The 19,544-nt window shown below is 41.3% G+C and overlaps 1 protein-coding gene across 5 annotated transcripts in view; it reads right to left on the reverse strand.

Moving 5' to 3' along the window:
• AFTPH (aftiphilin) overlaps nt 1-19,544 on the reverse strand; it is a 61,096-nt gene that overhangs the window by 19,157 nt on the left and 22,395 nt on the right. For all 5 annotated transcript variants that reach the window (XR_012638945.1, XM_074949571.1, XM_074949568.1 and 2 more), the window contains 3 exons: nt 2,489-2,640; nt 1,794-1,920; nt 1,369-1,425 (listed from right to left, as the gene is read on the reverse strand). Coding sequence is in view for 4 of the 5 variants with exons in the window: in XM_074949571.1 (XP_074805672.1) it covers nt 1,369-1,425; nt 1,794-1,920; nt 2,489-2,640 (336 nt within the window). In the remaining variant the exon portion in view is untranslated. The remainder of the gene's footprint in view (nt 1-1,368; nt 1,426-1,793; nt 1,921-2,488; nt 2,641-19,544) is intronic.

A 19,544-nucleotide genomic window follows, 5' to 3' on the forward strand; every position in this document is an offset into this window, starting at 1 on the left:
AAGCCACTGCTCATTAATAAGAGATTTAAAACTCCCTCTGTAGTATACAGTAGGCATATCCTGGTAGAAAGCAGTGCACAAATAGGCTTGACAAGTCCAAGTCTGAAGGAACTGTTGTGAATCTTTATATTAAAATGTTTCCTGGTAAGTAACAGTGCATAACATGTATCAGATAGTTGTAATTTCTTCTATAAGGAGACTACATATTAACATTTAAAAAAATAAAATTCCCATAAACAGAAAAAGCTTTTAAAACTCTGATCATAAAAATTATGATTCTTGGTCTGTCAATGTTTGTCTTATTACAGATATTGCCAGGTGTATGAGATGCCAGACAGGACAACATGGAGAAATTACTGCAATTCTTAAATGAAAATGGATAAGATCATCACACAACTTTACTTTAGATTTCAAAGGACACTGAAGGGAAAAACCTCCTTTACGTACTGTTGCTATTTTTTTAAAGCAACTTTCAGAGCAAAGGCAGTCTATGATGTCCGTGGAGCACATCCTATAAGGACACATGGCCTGATGCCCACTTTGCATGTGTTCCTTGAACGAGGCAGAAATTCATAGGAGCCCTTGACTCAATCACTGCAGATCTTGTACATACAGGACTTTCATTGACTGGCAGACATGGAATATAGTGCATAGCAATACAAGAAGATACACATGTATCTAAGAATGTTGAAAAAAATATTGTATTTGAGAAACAGCATGTGATCATATACTCAGACTTATGTACTAGGGATCAGAGTAATGGTTACATGAGCAAGAAGAATAATGTTTGATGGGGATAGGGGAAGAAACTTTGCTTAGTAATATGATAATTGTCTACAGTGGGTTTTCTTGAATTTACCTCAGCAGCATCTAGTACTAGTTACAGTCAGAAACAGTATACTGGACTTTATGGACCTATGCTCTGATCCACTTTGGCAATTCCTATGTTCACATTGCCATTTCCTAACTGAGGATTTAACCCTGCCAGTTTAAACTTCTTTACTGAGGTTTTTTCTTGAATATTTTAAAAGCTGTATTCTAATCTCATGGATTTTCACTAAATATTAAAATGGGATTAAGCTAAAAGTCATTATTCAGCCTATACACACCTTAACATATTGCATTATAATCTTTTCTTCTCACCAAAATGAGATTGGATCATTCAGCATAATTTACTAAACAAATAAAGCAAGTTATTTACATGTTTTGCAAGCTTCTCTCCCTAACAACTCTATTGATGCCCAACAAGTGTTTGAGCACACTACAAAAATCTTTCAGCTTGTTTGGTGCTTAATGGCACTTTATATATTTGATTATACTTTTATGGAATATACACAGTTTTTGTGGGAAGCATACTATGGTACTTACCAGTCCTGCTGCATACATGGGTACAATAACAGGCTGCTTCTTGTTGCCTGTAAAGAGCTGATAAAAAAAGATGGATGACTTAAGAAGTTCTCCCATTCTGTCTTAATCATAAATAAAATTAATATCTTTTAAAATATGGGTCAATGGATTAGGGTTATATTTATGAGATTCATATCAGAGCATAGACCATATGAATTTATAACTAAACAAGGTTTTCATTTTCTTTTAACAACTTTATACTGGAAATATAAATTTGCCTGTAGTAAATTTGAAGCTGTAGTACTAACGTATACTGACACGAAAACTCATTTTAATGTAGGTCTTCTATGAAGAGGTGATCATTCAGAAAGAAACATAGGCATGCAGAACTAAATTTACTACAGCTCACCTAAAGAAACAGTTAAAAGTTTTATAGATAAACTCACAATATTTCTTGTGTCGATTCCCAAGGAGCATAAAAGCTTTTTGTTGCTGTGGGAGCCACCCCACTGATATCTCAATCCATACGAATCATGGATATCCTGCAGCTCTGTCCACACTTCCATAAGTTCCCTAAACAGCCCATGATAAATCAAATCATCAACAGGAAGAATCATATGACTCAGCAGCTTTAGACACATTCTAATTATTAATGTGACTGACATTATAAATTCCAATTAAACTTGTGCCCAAACACTAGTACTCAGGGGAACTAAAATTGCTATAGTGTTCTCAGAACAATTATTATTCAGACTTATAATTGGAAAATGTTGCCCACAGCAGACAGAACAGGGCCTACTTAGACTTCATCAACGCATGAATTAATACAGCAATTTGTAGCAACTGTAAGTAATAAGCTACATCCTAATTAACTCTCTCATTTAGACATCACTTAAAAGTAGAGGAGAAACCACCAATTATATGAAATACTACCAGTACATGTGGTCACTGAAACAGACATACTGAACTACAATGATTAACTTTTACCCTATAATTTCTAAAAACACTTACAGAAACATTAGAATTTGACATACATCACTACATGTTTTTTTAAGTTATAATCTGTGTAAAGACCTGGGCTTACTAAAAGCAGCTTTATTCACTTGATTTTCTTTAAGTTTGCCATATTAGTGTTTCTTACCCACTGTTTGCCAAAGTCTCCCCTGTTCTCATCTGTTTGTTGCTTGCTTCCAGAAAAAGGCTCAAGGAAATTATCTCTTCTTCTGTTTCAAGAACAGGTATGGAAGGAAAGCAAACTTCAAACATTCGCTCCAAACGGCTTAGCAACGTTGTCTAACAAACAAACACCAAAGAAACGTATTGCAAGTTTTCTTTAACTGCTTGTTCCAGAAATAAAGAAAAAAATCTGATGAGTGTGACAAATGAGAAACTATACATAGGTTTCAGAGTAGCATTCAAATAAAATGATAATACACTTTTACATAATAACTTTTGTTAGAGGATCACAAAGCTCTTTACAACTCTAAGAATCACAACTGAGGGGTAGGTAAGTGACATACCCACCACTGGCAGCACTACGATAGGTTTGACACAAGAAGTTATTACAATAGCTAGCTGAAACTGCAAGGTGAATATCGGTAGGAAAAATGTGCAGCAAGTATTCCAAGTGATGTTTAGTTAGGGTGCGCGTTAATGCCCCTCATTCGTATGGTAAGTACCGTCAGATCTTTACTGAACACAAGTGGTCAAGATGTTGGTTTTGAATGTCCTCTAAAATACAGAGCTGGAAACAGCAACGTTCCCCCTGACAACAGAGGACTGGTTCAATACCAATTCACAGGGAATAGATCTATTTCCTACATCATCTAGGTATTTATCAGGTCTCCATCAAAGTACTGACCTGGGCCAAACATGCTTAGTTTATAGTCTAACAGGCTAATAGTATAAATATGAGCACCTGCTATGCAACACTTATTCTTTCCATAATACTTCCAAATACTGTGTGCTTTGCAAAGAGTATTCATTATTAGAGATTTGAGTGGCATCCAAATGTGCACTAGGCATGTTACAAATAAGAGATCCCTATTTAGCTGAAGAGCTTCAATCTAAATAGATAAATATCATGGAGGGGTGAAGGGGATGCAACGTGAGTTTTTACACACAATCATTTCAAAATATGAACTTTGCCTATATTATTCCCCCCCCCCCCGATTATTTAGTGTATTTTTATGTAATCATTAGCCCAATTTTCTATTTTTAGCTCTTCTATAAAAAGTTAACCCATATCACTGCTCTACATCTTGGCCTTTCTCATTAACAGTTGACCAAAAGGTTTTCTGATGATTTCTGTGGGCTCGTGAGGCAGTGGAGTGCCTCCTCTAACATATCTTTTTGCCTTCCTACAGAAGCTGGGACATTTTTAGGCCATCCTTTAAAAGGTGCTGGAGTGAGTGAGCCTGACAGCTTTACCTTCAGTGAAACGCCTATTGAGGGGCAAAACACAACAAAACCCCACATTTCTCTGAATATTGACCTACCACCATTATAAGGAACACCTAAGATTATGGCAACTGAAAAATCAGAGAATACACTTTCCAATTTACTCTATGCATTTGATGTATAGCCACTTTCAGTGTCAACTTTTTGTGTAGAAAAAATTGTTAAACCACGACAAATTTTTGTATTTTTAAAGGACAGGTGTGGTGCTTTTTAAAAAATATAACTATCCCTTCAGGTTTTGTAATCCTTATTATCATTTCATTTACATTTCCAACATGGCCCTTGCCATGTTGCAGCTGCTCTGCCGTTCCCTGTCTGTCCAACTGCTGCATTGCACAGCAGGGAAGAGACTAGCATTTGGCTGTTCCATTTCTGATAGTCTGTTTGGCTGTGGGAGCCCCAGGGAGAGCAGAAGAGGAGCTTGAGTTATGGTCCAAGCTTCAGGGAGTGCCTAGTAAGGATGGCTCCCCTCCACCACATAGTTACTCAGAGCAGTGGACATAAAAACGCAAGATGAGAACCAGTTATTACTCCCTGATACTCTCCCCCAAGGACAGGTTAGAGCAGCTTGGAGGCTGCTCTAATTTGCACCATCAGGTTAAAGTCCACAAGGGACTATATGCCAACTGAGGATAGCCAGAGCACAATGTACTCCAGCCACTCTCCTGCTTCTGACACACTCCTCTGCACCAAGGGCTGAGGCAAGGAGGTACAAGAGCTGGGTTTTCTTCAAACTGGGGATTTTCCCATGTTGAGTGAATCTGCAGCAGGGGACTTGCAAATGACTTCCACTCCCTTTGAAGCACCTCAGTGGCACAAATATTTAAACAAGGCAGACATGTCCATACATATTGTTTATCCTTAACCTTTTTTGATAGTCAGGATGGACAGGCTTAAAAATAATGTAATGCACTACTAATTATTTCCTTTTAGAATTTTTCTGTTAGTGCTTTTACAAGAAACAATCTATTTCAAATGTAAATATTATACTCTGTGCAACTACATCAGTTGCAATGATCTTTTACAGACTACTGACGTTTACTTAATATTCCTAAGATATATGCTACAATCCATCAGAAATGCACAGCAATGCTCACTATGAAGGCAGCAGAGGTGCCCAGCCATATTGGTAAAGTAGCACACCATCAAGTTTCCCTGGAAAAGGTCAAGATTTGGGAATATACTCAAATCCCATGGTGTAATGACTAAGAATAGGTTTGCTTAAGTAACAAGCCATCAACAAAAGGAAAGTGCCTGCCACTGTGAATACCTACTGCCACTCAGAAAACCAGATCAATGTCTAAGTTGGTGGTTTGATTTTAGGGCAGTGCAGATGACAGCAAGAGAAGGAATACAATACAAAGAGCCCTTAATAACAGAACTTCATCTCAGGCTATTGCCAGCACCCACATAAAAATTCAGATATAAAAGTTTGAGAGAGGAAGACATAATATTGTGCCAAGGCTGCAGTAACTACTTAATCAAAACATCCTTGGCACATGCTTTTATCTATTCAAGTCTTACAAAAACATTTAGAAGGATCTCCAATTATTTATAGATGATGTACTGTGGAAAGTAGGAAGGTTTCCATAGAAAATCAGGAGATCTGAACTGGGGAGAATTCCAGCTCCCTGGACTCATGCAACCCAAGTATATCAAGGGAACAATGGCAATAGCTCTAAAGGGAGCAACTACACATTCATTTAATTGGAAATATGACACTGTGTTGGCAACTCCTGGATGGAAAGGGAGTTACCAAAAAATAAACACTTTGCAAAATTCTGCTGCTATTTTAGAACTACTTCCTTTTTGCTCCATAAATCCCAACCAACTGCTTTACTGGAGAAAAAAAATAGTGGAATATATATATACACATTGTGTACAAGTACCAGGTCTTCCTGGATGATCTAGTTATACAATAACTTACTGTAAAGATGAAAAAAATCACAATCTGATTATTCAATATGAAACATTACCTATAATGCTTGGACACGGCAGCAAGTATGCTTCCTAAAATTTAATATGCAGTGTTGTAATTGTTTTGGTCCCAGGATATTAGAGAGACAAGGTGGATGAGGTAATATCTTTTATTGGACCAACTTCTGTTGGTGAGAGAGACAAGCTTGTCCTCACGAGCTCTGTGTAGCTCAAAAGCTTGACTCTCTCACCAACAGAAGTTATAAAAGATATCACCTCACCCACCTTGTCTCTCTAAAATTTAATAAGACATCTGTTGAATAGAACAAATTGTTTGCACTTTTTTTGTGGCACTAAATGTATTTATGGCTCCTGAAAGTTCTGCACACATGCACCATTACAATTTGAGGAGAAAAGAGGGGTTCTTAAATCAACAGGACCAGCTCTAGGCACCAGCAAAGCAAGCACGTGCTTGGGGCGGCACGATTCCAGGGGCGGTATTCTGCCACCCTTTCCCCCCCCAAGGGTAATTGCGCTCTCGGAGCTTGGGACGGCAAATTTTTTGCTTGGGGCAGCAAAAAGACCTAGAGCTGGCCCTGTAAATCAACAAGTAGAATTAAGAGAGTTAAGCCATAACTTGCCATCCTGAAAGTTAACTATGATATTCCAGGCAATGAAAAAGAATCAAAGATTAATTTGTTTAGTTTCCAGGATTAAGAAATTTTAATAAGTGCCCCCTCAAATGGGTCAAAGCAGTTATATATATTCTCAGGGTCATGGGCATTATAACTTAGGCCTTTTGTGCCTATTAACTGCATATGGTATATATGTGGCCAATTGTTTCAAGGTCCTCTTACTGAAGGCTATTTTGCTGCAGTAATGCAGGCACAACAGGGTAGATTTTTTATTCTATTAAACTATGAAGTATTTATATATTAGTTTAATGTACTTCTATAACATTTCTTGTTTGGAAAGGCTATTAAAGTGCTACCTACTATTTGATTAGCATTAGTATCAATGTTTCTTTAGAGGGATTTTGGTTCATATTGTACAAGTGCTTCTGAAGGTGGCCACTCATTATATTTGAGTGTTGCCATCTCTCCAATTCCCACAGAATTTATGGTTAGCATTTTTATTTTAAAATTAGAAGGCAAGAACTGGTAGTAGCCAAATTCCAAAAACAGGACACAATTGTATACCCTTATTCAAATGAGCAAGGAGCACAGGATTAGGCCCTTAACGATATCTTCTTAAAAAAATTAAGGGCCTGGTGTACACTATTTCTTCTCTTTTTACAATGCACCTCATCCATAGGCTATCAATAAAACATTTTATATAATAAATCTACACTGGCCCAAAGAAAACAGAATACTAGTTAATCCCAAAACCACAGTCTTGGAGTTTCAGTGATAATAAATTAAAAACCTTCCCACTCAATACCTCCGTTTCCCTTCACAGCCTGGGTAATGAATGGATAGACCTTGCAACTTGCCCTGAAAGGCAACAAATTTGGTCTCCATTGGCAGATGTTACTTTGAAAGTAAAGAGCGTGGGAGGGGGGCCTCCACTGAGCACCTTCACAAGCTCAATGCTGTACAAATATAGCAAGTGTAAGACTGCCTCCCAGTTGCCATGGTATAACAGAAGGAGAGGCGTGGAAGGGAGAGTCCCTCCTATGTAAAAGATCCAAACAATAGAGGGATTTTAAAGATAAATAACTGCAATTCAAGGTTTTAGCTTTAACTGCACAAAAATCTTTTGAAAGACTTACACATTCAGGTCTGACTATGGAGATTAAACCAACAAAATGATGCATAGGCAAAAGCGTACGAAGAGAATAAAGCAGCTAAATTTATAAATCTAGAAGAGAAAAGGGTTTGTGGGGACATGATCTTATAATAACTTCAAGTTCACAAGTTAAATGAAGAAAGAAAATTATTCGGTCTCAGAAGATGGAAGACCAAGGAGCAATGGCCTAAAGCCAAGGAAGAGAAAATTTGGATTAAAGTAAAGAACGTTAAAGTGTATCTCCAATGATAGACATCTGTCCAGAGCAGTGGACCTAATTCACAAATATTTCTGTCCAAAAAGCAGAAGTTTTCTTGTTAAATAAGATTGGAAGCTCCTGGTGCTGGGATTTATGCTAAACTGACCATGTATATTTGTGTCCAGAGGGGCGAGTAGCTTTCTGAGACAGTCTTTTGCAAGAACTGGCCTATACAGTTTTTGCACTGACTTAATAGGTTTAGAAATGGATTTAAAAACTGTTGCAACTCTCCTAATGTGGACACTCTTGCATCAATTTAACAGGGTCATAAAGCTGGTTTAATGCAATTGTTCACACACAGTGCTACACACATTTAACTAATTTTTTTTTAAACACCACCTTAGTTAAGCTGGTGCAACCTGTTATCTAAAAGCTCAAAGGATTCTTTACCCCAGAAACAAACTTCCTTTCAAACACCTTCTAACAATTTACCCCTTTCTCTTCGGTGTGGACTCCATCTGGAAGGAGCGGTGTCTTCACAGAAGCACTTCAGAGACAAATTTCCATTCGTTATGACAGAGCAACATAGCCATCCAGGTAGAAGCCAAACTTACAGGCAAGAAAACTAGTTTTCCCTTTCTGTTCCCATATTTAAACATTTTAAAAGACAAATCTAAATGTAAGGTGTTTTTGTGAATTCTTTAAAAGATTCAGCAAAGACAGTTGTTTGTTTTAAATATTCCAAGAGAGCATTTGCTGTTCACAACACTGCAACACTAAGCTGGTACATGCAAATCAGAAAGTGAAAACATTAGTCTGTTTTCACTGTGAAAGCACAAAGGTTGAAAGAGTAAATAGCTAGTATAAATAACAAACATAAGTTATACAATTTTTTCAATAATATAAGGTATTTTTAGAAAAAATATTCCATGCCTCTTTCTAGTAAGTGGTATTTTTAAAGTGACACTAAAAAGCTTTTACAGTGAACTACTGAGCAAACTGAAAATTAAGTAAAAAGTTACCCACAAAAGGGAATAGGATGGATGGATAACCTTTTTTCATGCTTTTTAAAAAAAACAAAAACAAATCATCAGGAATGTCAAGCCTTGTCTTCCTGGTTTGCATGTTTATTGTAAGCTTTTATTCCTTAATAGAAGAGGGTACTGAATCTTTAGCAAACAAAACTTCTCTTCCATCTGTTTAAGTTATATACGTTTTAACTTATTTGAACAAAAATAAACTTTAAACAATTTTTTTTTTTAAAATACACTGAGTAAAATTTACTTTCCCTCCCAATAAGTTACGTTACCATTTCAACTATCAGACAGGAAAAAACAGGATAATTAAGACTAAACTATTGTTACTTAGTTGTAAGGTTTACCAACTTTTTGAATACTCTTTTCCAAGTCTTCTTCTAGACAAGATACCATAAAGGTCACAAACCCAAATTCTGGGTGGACTCCTCCTGAAGGTCGAAACAACAGACTGGACTTCTACATAGCGTGCTTCCGCCGATGTGCACGGGCTGAAATTGTGGAAAAGCAGCATCACTTGCCCCATAACCTCAGCCGTGCAGAACACAATGCCATCCACAGCCTCAGAAACAACTCTGACATCATAATCAAAAAGGCTGACAAAGGAGGTGCTGTCATCATCATGAATAGGTCGGAATATGAACAAGACGCTGCTAGGCAGCTCTCCAACACCACTTTCTACAAGCCATTACCCTCTGATCCCACTGAGAGTTACCAAAAGAAACTACAGCATTTGCTCAAGAAACTCCCTGAAAAAGCACAAGAACAAATCCGCACAGACACACCCCTGGAACCCCGACCAGGGGTATTCTATCTGCTACCTAAGATCCATAAACCTGGAAATCCTGGACACCCCATCGTCTCAGGCATTGGCACCCTGATAGCAGGATTGTCTGGCTATGTAGACTTACTCAGGGCTTACGCTACCAGCACTCCCAGCTATCTTCGAGACACCATTGACTTCCCGAGGAAACTACAATCCATCGGTGATCTTCCTGAAAACACCATCCTAGCCCCTATGGATGTAGAAGCCCTCTACACCAACATTCCACACAAAGATGGACAACAAGTCGTCAGGAACAGTATCCCCGATAATGTCATGGCAAACCTGGTGGCTGAACTTTGTGACTTTGTCCTCACCCATAACTATTGCACATTTGGGGACAATATATACCTTCAAATCAGCGGCACTGCTATGGGTACCCACAATATGCCAACATTTTTATAGCTGACTTAGAACGCTTCCTCAGCTCTCGTCCCCTAATGCCCCTACTCTACCTGCGCTACACTGATGACATCTTCATCATCTGGACCCATGGAAAAGCCGCCCTTGAGGAATTCCACCATGATTTCAACAATTTTCATCCCACCATCAACCTCAGCCTGGACCAGTCCACACAAGAAATCCACTTCCTAGACACTACGGTGCTAATAAGTGATGGTCACAAACACCAACCTATTCCGGAAACCTACAGACCGCTATGCCTACCTACATGCCTCCAGCTTTCATCCAGACCACACCACACGATCCATTGTCTACAGCCAAGCTCTACAATACAACCGCATTTGCTCCAACCCCTCAGACAGCTACAAGTTCTCTATCAAGCATTCTTACATCTACAATATCCACCTGCTGAAGTGAAGAAACAGATTGACAGAGCCAGAAGAGTTCCCAGAAGTTACCTACTACAGGACAGGCCCAACAAAGAAAATAACAGAACACCACTAGCCATCCCCTTCAGCCCCCAAACTAAAACCTCTCCAACGCATCATCAAGGATCTACAACCTATCCTGAAGGGCGACCCACCACTCTCACAGATCTTGGGAGACAGGCCAGTCCTTGCTTACAGACAGCCCCCCAACCTGAAGCAAATACTCACCAGCAACCACACACCATACAGCAGAACCACTGACCCAGGAACCTATCCTTGCAACAAAGCCCATTGCCAACTGCGTCCACATATCTATTCAGGGACACCACCATAGGGCCTAATTACATCAGCCACACTATCAGAGGCTCGTTCACCTGCACATCTACCAATGTGATGTATGCCATCATGTGCCAGCAATGCCCCTCTGCCATGTACATTGGCCTAACTGGACAGTCTCTACATAAAAGAATCAATGGACACAAATCAGATGTCAAGAATTATAACATTCAAAAACCAGTTGGAAAACACTTCAATCTCTTTGGTCATTCGATTAGAGACCTAAAAGTGGCAATTCTTAAAAAAAAAACAAAAAAACCCCCCAAAACTTCAAAAAGAGACTCCAAGGAGAGACTGCTGAATTGGAATTAATTTGCAAACTGGATACAATTAACTTAGGCTTGAATGAAGACTGGGAGTGGATGGGTCATTACACAAAGTAAAACTATTTTCCCATGTTTATTCCCCCCCCTGCTGTTCCTCAGACGTTCTTGTCAACTGCTGGAAATGGCCCACCTTAATTATCACTACAAAAGGTCCCCCCCCACCCCGGCCCGCTCTCCTGCTGGTAATAGCTCACCTTACCTGATCGCTCTCGTTACAGTGTGTATGATAACACCCATTGTTTCATGTTCTCTGTGTATATAAATCTCCCCACTGTATTTTCCACTGAATGCATCTGATGAAGTGAGCTGTAGCTCACGAAAGCTTATGCTCAAATAAATTTGTCAGTCTCTAAGATACCACAAGTCCTCCTTTTCTTTTTGCGGATACAGACTAACACGGCTGCTACTCTGAAATCCAACTTTGTCTTCCGTTCCAGGTCCTTCCTAGTCAAACTGTGTGTGTTATAAAGTAAAACATTTTTAACTACTTACTTGACTTTCATTTTTAAAGTATAGTTTCCTTCATTCAGAGAAGCCATTTAATGGCTCATTTGCTGATATACTTACTACTAGCAAACTTTAGAACTTTGCTTCAATGAGGAACCCCTGCTGACAACAATAAGCAGTAGTAACAGGCACAGCTTATGTATGGTTACAACTTAACTTGTGAAACTTACAATGTATCTGAACTTAAATCTGTGGCAATGCAACCTTAATTCATCCCCATGTATGTTGTGATACAGCCTTCAATTACATGATTACATACTATTTCTCCATAAAACCCCCACTTCATTCAGTGCATAGAACTGATGGTGCTCACTGAATGGACAGCTATTCAATATTTCTTTCTATCCTCAGAGATTCATTGATTCTAAGGCCAGAAAGGACCACTGTAATCATCTAGTCTGACCTCCTGTGTAACACAGGCCATAGAACTCCTCCAAAATAATTTATTTGATATAGAGCATGTCTTTTAGAAAAAACATTTTAATTTTAAAATGGCCAGTGATGGAGAATCCACCTCACTATTAAAAATGTATACCTTATTTCCAGTCCCTTTTCTTTCATTGTATCCCCATGGTTTATTTACTGGACACCATTCAAATTCAGCACTCAGTTCAGATTTACTCATTTCCCCCAGACTATTTTTAGGAAACTTAAAGCACCTGAGAGCTTCACAAATATTAATGAATTTATCTTTATAAACCCTCTGTGAAATTAGGTGGTATTATCCTCATTTTACAGATGGAGAACTGAACCACAAGGTCATACCCAAAATTGTTACAAGTGTCCACTAATTTTGGGTGTCCAACTTAATATGCCTATGCCCTGATTTTTACTGAGTACTCAGGAAATTTTATAGCACTTTATGTTACACAGAACCACTCGAATCAACTTCAGTTGCAATTATGAGCGCTCAGTTACCCAAACTGGGACAATATCTGAGTTATTTCTCAGGAATATTTTGTATCACATGGTTTCCCTGTTCAGTTTAATACTGTTTCCTGATTGAATGCACAGGTTTAAACCAAAGAAAGCTGTAAAGCAGGGGTGGGCAAACTACGGCCCGTGGGCCGGATCTGGCCCATCAGGGCTTGGGATCCGGCCCACAGGATTGCCACACCCATGGCACCGCGGGCCTCATGCCGCTCCTGGAAGCGGCCGGCACCACGTCCCTGTGGCCCCTGGGGGAAGGGGGACAAGGGCTCCGCGCGCTGCCCTTGCCTGTGGGTACCTCCCACCGCAGCTCCCATTGGCTGGGAACAGGGAACCGTGTGGTGCCAGCCTTCCGGGAGCGGCATGGGGCCAGGGCAGGCAGGGAACCTGCCCTGGCCCACGCCTCTGCCACCCCGGAGCCGCTCCAGGTAAGCGGCGCCGGGACGGAGCCTGCACCCCAAACCCTTCCTGCACCCTACACCCCAACCCCCAGCCCTGAGCCCCCTCCCGCACTCCCCATCCCCTCCTGCACCCCAATCCCCTGCCCCGAGCCCCTTTCTGAACACTGAACCCACTCCCACACTCCAAACTCCTGCCACAGCCCTACATTCATGGCCTTGCATGCAATTCCCCACCCAGATGTGGCTATAGGGCCGAAAAGTTTGCCCACCCCTGCTGTAAAGGGAGATTGTTAAGGAACCCATGAAGGGCAAAACAATGACAGATAAGGCAGTCTTTCAGGTACCTGCTTTAAAAAAAACTAAAACAACGGCTGGGCCTCAGTTGAGGGAAGAAACTACCTTGCTGGAACCATACAGATAAAGATATTTTTCTCTTCCCAAAGCTACGGCTGAGATCAAAAGAGTTAAAGGGTTAAAGAAAGTGCCCTGGCAGAGAGGGAGAAAGGAAGTATCAGCTCAGTGGGAAGCTGAAAGAGAGAGAGAGAGAGACAGAGTCAGCATGCAGCAAGGCTGACACAGAGAGCCAGAGTCTGCAGCAAGCAAGCTGTAACGTGCAGTACTGGTTTACAATGGTGCCAGTGGCACCAGGCCCACACTTAAATGGGGCCCCCAGCCCGGCATGCTCCACTCGCACTGCATCCTGAGCCGCTGGTTCCTCTCCACCTCCCCACTCACTCCTCTTGGCCAGCAGGCCCAGGGCTTCTCTCTTCCCCCGGCCCCGCCCACTGACTGTACCCAATCCCTTGCCCCTCCACCCCCTCGCCCCCTGCTTGCTCCTCTCAGTGGCCAGCCAGCCAAGGGCTCCTCTCTGCCCCCCACATCACTGGCAGAGGAGAGGAGCCCTCAGCCACTACTGCTCCAGGCCAGTGATTGACTATCCCCTTCCACTTTCCCCAGGGTTGGAGCCCACCTCTCCCTGGTACTCTGCAGAAGCAGCGGGCTGGGGAAGTCGGTGGCTGCCCCCCCACAGCCCCTGGAAGGAAATGCCTCCTCTGCCACAAGCACCAGTGCCAGGCAGGCAGGGCTGGGTGGGGCCCCGGGGCTGCGCTATGCTCCCGAGCTTCAGCTGTCTTGCCCCATAGCACTGTACTGGGAGGGGAGATCCCTGCTCTGCGCTGGCTCAGCAGGGCTGGTGAGTGCGGCCAGGGGGCAGGGCTTGGGGAGTGGGTCTCTGGGGAGTCTGTTTTGGGGTGCTGGGCTGTGAGGGGTATGTTGGAGAGTGCTAGGCGAGGTCTGTGTGTGTTGGGGCACTAGGGTGTGGGGGTGCTGGACAATTGTGATGGGGCTGCAGGCAGGCAGGCACTGGGTAGAGGTGGTGGCGTGCAGGGCACTGTGCACTTGGGGGGGGCTTATGAGTGGAGCACTGGGCAGTGCGGCATGGGCCTGGCCCCACGGGGAAGGGGCATGCTGGTACCACAGGGCCAGGGGGGCCAGTGTGCATCTGGCGATGCTGGTTTGTAACCAGTGCCCTTGCACTGCACTGGGTGGAGCAGGGCCGCCCCTGCCATGCCATGCCCCATTGCCCCTGGCCAGACCCTCACTGCAGGGACCAGTCTCCCTATGCCATGCTCCATTGCTCCCATGAAGGTCCAAAAAAGGTTAATCCAGCCCTGGTAACTTGGTGCCCACAGAACAGGGGACAACAAGGCTAAGTCATGTCTACCTAGGACTTGGGGGGAGGGGAGGGGGACATGCCAAGTGTAGGTAAGACAATAGGCATTTATGTCTCTGATTTTTAAATCTACTTCTTTACATTCTGTGTACTGTTTGGGCAAATAATTCCTACTTTGTTTTGTACATGCTGCTTCTGTATCACTGCATAGACTCCTGAAAGGCAATTCTGGCAGGGTCCAAGCCCAGTTGGATCTGCTAGGCAACAAAGCTGGCACCCAGGGCGGGGCCCAAAGATCCAGTCAGAGAATGTTTAGATTGTGGCATCTCAGCCCAAAGAGATATGGAGGGATGGACCTGCCACTTGCAAGAGGTGCACTCAGGAGGACTGGAAGAGGATCTAAAAGGGCAGCCTACCTAGGGACAGTGACAAACAAAACTTCTTCAAATCAGGCACCAGGTGTGTCAGAGTGGGGATCCAGAAAATGAACACACAATTAGAAACACCTGTGAAAAGTTTAAGTTAAATTTAAGTTTGACATTAAAGGGACTTGCTCAGATCACATGGGAACTCAAAGAAGGGGATAGAATCTGGTTTTCCAAAGTGGCATCCAACGGTATTAACCACAAGACAGTCGCTCTCTTCCTGCAGTCCCTTGCCTTCCAATTCCTGCAAGAAATGAGGAAGGGGCCCTACAGACCCCTTTTTCACTACACAACTCTAATTCATTCCACAAGCACTGCCAATCCTGTACACTGCATGAGGCAGGGGTCCTGTGTGGCGGTAGGAGGTGGGAAAAGAGCATTATATGCACTAGGAGGCAGAATTAATGTTGCGCAGGCAACCTGCATTCTGGCATTGCCTAGGTTTAAGTGCTTAACTTTGTACCCTTAAGATCTTTTCTATGTCGTTTCCTAAATTTTTAAAAAGCAAACTGTAAAACAGAAATTCCATCCTGTGAAAACACAGTGACCCTCCCGTGGGATATCTGTGGGGTTGGCACCTTTAGATCCACAGCACAAGTAGGAGAGGTCTGAGCTAGAGGAGGAACAAGTGACAGTAGTAAGCTGTTAATCTCTATGTGGACCAGTCATGGGCAGGAAATAAAACATTTTGCGAGTGGGTTTCACAGATAATTGTTAGACAGCAGAGAGGTGTTGACTTTGGAATCCTGGATTCTATTGAAGTTTCTGGAGAGAAGTGTACTCTAGTGGATAGAGACCCTTCTGTCCCATTCCCTGCACCCACCCACCCCAGCCCCCCGCAATACACAACATCTAGCTTGTCCCTTTTTATACCTCTTCCATCTCCTCTTGTCCTCTCCCCAAATGTTTCAAGTTTGGCAAATTACAGGCAACTGATTACGTGGCCTTGTAACAAAGTGTTAGCCAACTTTAATTATAGGTGTTGCTGCCAGCTCTGCCTATAATAAATTGCATTCCATCCCTCCTCATTTGTTTTTCTGCTTTCTATATAGTGCCTGATTCTGTGAGCCATTACTCATCTGAATAACTTCACTGAAGTCAGAGGAATTATCTGTGTACAGGCTTGAAAGACCTGGCCCCTAGACTGAGGGTATTTTCAGGATAGGGAGCTTGTCTATGGAGGTGTCTATAGAGACCTACCAAACTATTAGCATTATTTTTCACAGGTGCTGGGAAGTGGGAGGATTGTTCTTAAATATCTTAAATGTTTGTGTGTCAAGGTTCCTTCCCCACTCTGAACTCTAGGATACAGATGTGGGGACCTGCATGAAAACCTCCTAAGCTTACTTTTAGCAGCTTAGGCTAAAACTTCCCCAAGGTACAAACTATTTTACCCTTTGCCCTTGGACTTCCACTGCCACCACCAAACGTTTATCTGGGTTTATTTTATTAGGAAAACGTTGTTTGAAAACGTCTTTCCCCCAAAAATCCTCCCAACCCTTGTACCCTACTTCCTGGGGAAGGTTTGGTAAAAATCCTCACCAACTTGCATAGGTGACCACAGACCCAAACCCTTGGATCTTAAGAACAGTGAAAAAAGCATTCAGGTCTTACAAGAAGAATTTTAATAGAAGAAACAGTAAACAAAGAAGTAACAATAAAAAGAATCACCTCTGTAAAATCAGGATGGTAAATACCTTACAGGATAAACAGATTCAAAACAGAGAATCCCTCTAGGCAAAACCTTAAGTTACAAAAAGATATACAGACAGAAATATCCATTCTATTCAGCACAGCCTAATTTCTCAGCCATTTAAAGAAACCATAATCTAACGCATACCTAGCTAGATTACTTACTAAGTTTTAAGACTCTATTCCTGTTCTGTCCCAGGCAAAAGCATCACACAGACAGACAGACAGACAGACAGATTCGTTTTCTCCCTCCCTCCAGCTTTGAAAGTATCTCGTCTCCTCATTGGTCATTTTGGTCAGGTGCCAGTGAGGTTATCCTAGCTTCTTAACCCTTTACAGGTGAGAGGATTTTTCCTCTGGCCAGGAGGGATTTTAAAGGGTTTACCCTTCCCTTTATATTTATGACATCGTGGTAATGGATTTTTCTGCATAATTTAAAAAGAAACAGGACATACCTGACTGTTGAGATGTATGGTGCAGGCTATGAACAAATGATTTATTGGTTTTGTTGCGTGGCAATCAGTGAATTAGATTAACTGTTAAGCACTGTCAACGTGCTCAGTGCATCCATGACATGGAAGATGGCAGCCTCTGCCCCAAGAAGCTTATGTGCAGTATCACGTCTAACCCTATATATTGATCAGAATAGGACCTTATACTTAAAAAAGGAGGCCTAGACTATATTGCAACAACTGTTATTGGATCTTCACAGTCAAAATGAGACATTACTGGATGCTCTGAAAGTTTTAAATATTAAACAGCTTATGTAATGTTTGTCCATCAGCCTTTGGTTTTGAGGGAAGAAACTATTTTTATGTCCCATTAAAAAGGATGTGTCAAAATATCAGTTTTCAGCAATGTACAGATGAAGTTGTGCAACTTCTTAGTCTACTTGCAACAAGAAGTGAGGAAGATCCCCTTCAGAAACTGCAATTTTAGACAATTTATTTTAAAGGGAGGCTGCCCTGATTACAAATTCCAGCAACAATTAATTATATGTTCAAGTACTTGACACTGATGATCTGTTTAATATTGCAAAAATTAAATTTGACAGAACCAAATAAGTTCAGAGCAGAGATTTTCATTTTGTCCTCAAACACCCTGGTTGTGCCTTTGTGATCTACTTATGTTTACAAAAACATTGCTCTAGGTTACCACTAACAACATTAAATTAAACTCTCCCCCGCCCTCAATTTATAATCTATATGTTACTGGCAAAACTGGGTTACTTATAATTCCTCTCCGTATACAATCCTCACTTGAGCCAGCTTTTGTAGTTAAGCCAACATCAAAATTGACCCCCATTAAAGCAGTTAGCATAGATCAGTGCTACATCCCTTGATTCATGCAGTTTATGGCTCTACATTCAAAAGACACAGCAACCTCGCTACCTGTTCCCTGATTCCAGAGAGAAACAGGAGTGAAGGACGATTGGTGAAGTCAACATTTGGAAGACTCCAGCTACTGATAAATAACTCATTTTTTCCCTCCATGAAAGGATCTCAACCATGCCACTACACAGTACTGGTATAGTTTCTGCATTTAAAACAGTAATCACATCGAGTGAGCACCCAAATACAGAATGCTATCAATTAGATAAGGAAATACTTAGCATCACAGTTAAATGCAAGGTGGAACAAATTCTTTAGCATAAGCAGTCTGCTCCACCTTGCAATTAGTTGTGATGCTCGGAGTACCTTTCCCAGACCTGAAGAAGAAGAACTCTGTCTCAAAAGCTTCTCTCTCTCTCGCCCACAGAAGTTGGTGCAATTAAAAAAAAGTTACCTCACCCACCTTGTCTCTTTAATGTCCTGAGACCGACACAGCTACAACTACACTGCACATGCTCAGCAAAGGGAGCTTTAAACTCAGTACAGTTGTTCTGAAGTCAAGAATGTACAACTACATTCAAACATCTACCCTGGTGCAAGAGAACCAGATGACTGAAGAAAAAGCCCAGTTAGTAAGTTAGAAATTAGTATTTAGTTACACAATTAGCAATAAGGCAAAAATGCAATGAATGTTACCAGCATCTTTTGAACAGTCATCTATCCCCATATTCTTGCTTAGGTATAGCAGTGATCAAAAGAAATCACTCTTGAATATTAATACCTTTGCCATAATGTTTAACCTCCCTCCCTCCACAAATTAGCGTTTTACATAGGAGTTTTCATAACAATTGACCCTTTAATTTTCTAATTAGCGTGACCTTAAGATTTAAAGCATTAGGGAAAGAATTTCATATTTTACTACTAGACCAGGAACAATTTTGTAACAGACTGACTGTGCATGACGAGGAAGTCAGAGTGGACAACACGAACAGGAATTAAGTGACAAGTAAAAGTCTTAGGAAAACACTTTATAAGATTTTTAAAAAAGATTAAGATTGGTGATCAGTTTATCAGTCACTTATTTTAACAGACTACATTTCAGGGACTAGGAGACCTATCAGCTTTCAATTACTCTCTTTAAAACAATTTTTTAAAAGGAGTATTGATTTAAAAAGAACACCATTGTATTATTTTGCATCTGTACATCAAATGATAATGAAAACCACTGAAGCTGTTTCTATACACCAAAACAGTAAGTAAATCAATGGAACAGCTGAAAGATGACACACTGAGTCTCTAAGTGCCTCTCCATAATGGAAACTTCAAAGGAGTTCTACATCTGTCAGAGGAATACATCTGTGGAAGGAATACATTTTCCAAAAACCAAATAAAAATTCTCGTAACAAGTATTCTTTGTGAAATACACAAAAGCTACTGCTTTACATATATTCAAAAATGTGCACTGGGAAAGAACTGTATGCACAATGGATTATTTTTAAAAAAGGGACACTTGGGTGATGTAAGCC

Source organism: Natator depressus, chromosome 3 (genome assembly GCF_965152275.1).
Source record: "Natator depressus isolate rNatDep1 chromosome 3, rNatDep2.hap1, whole genome shotgun sequence".
Classification (NCBI taxonomy): Eukaryota; Metazoa; Chordata; order Testudines; family Cheloniidae; genus Natator; species Natator depressus.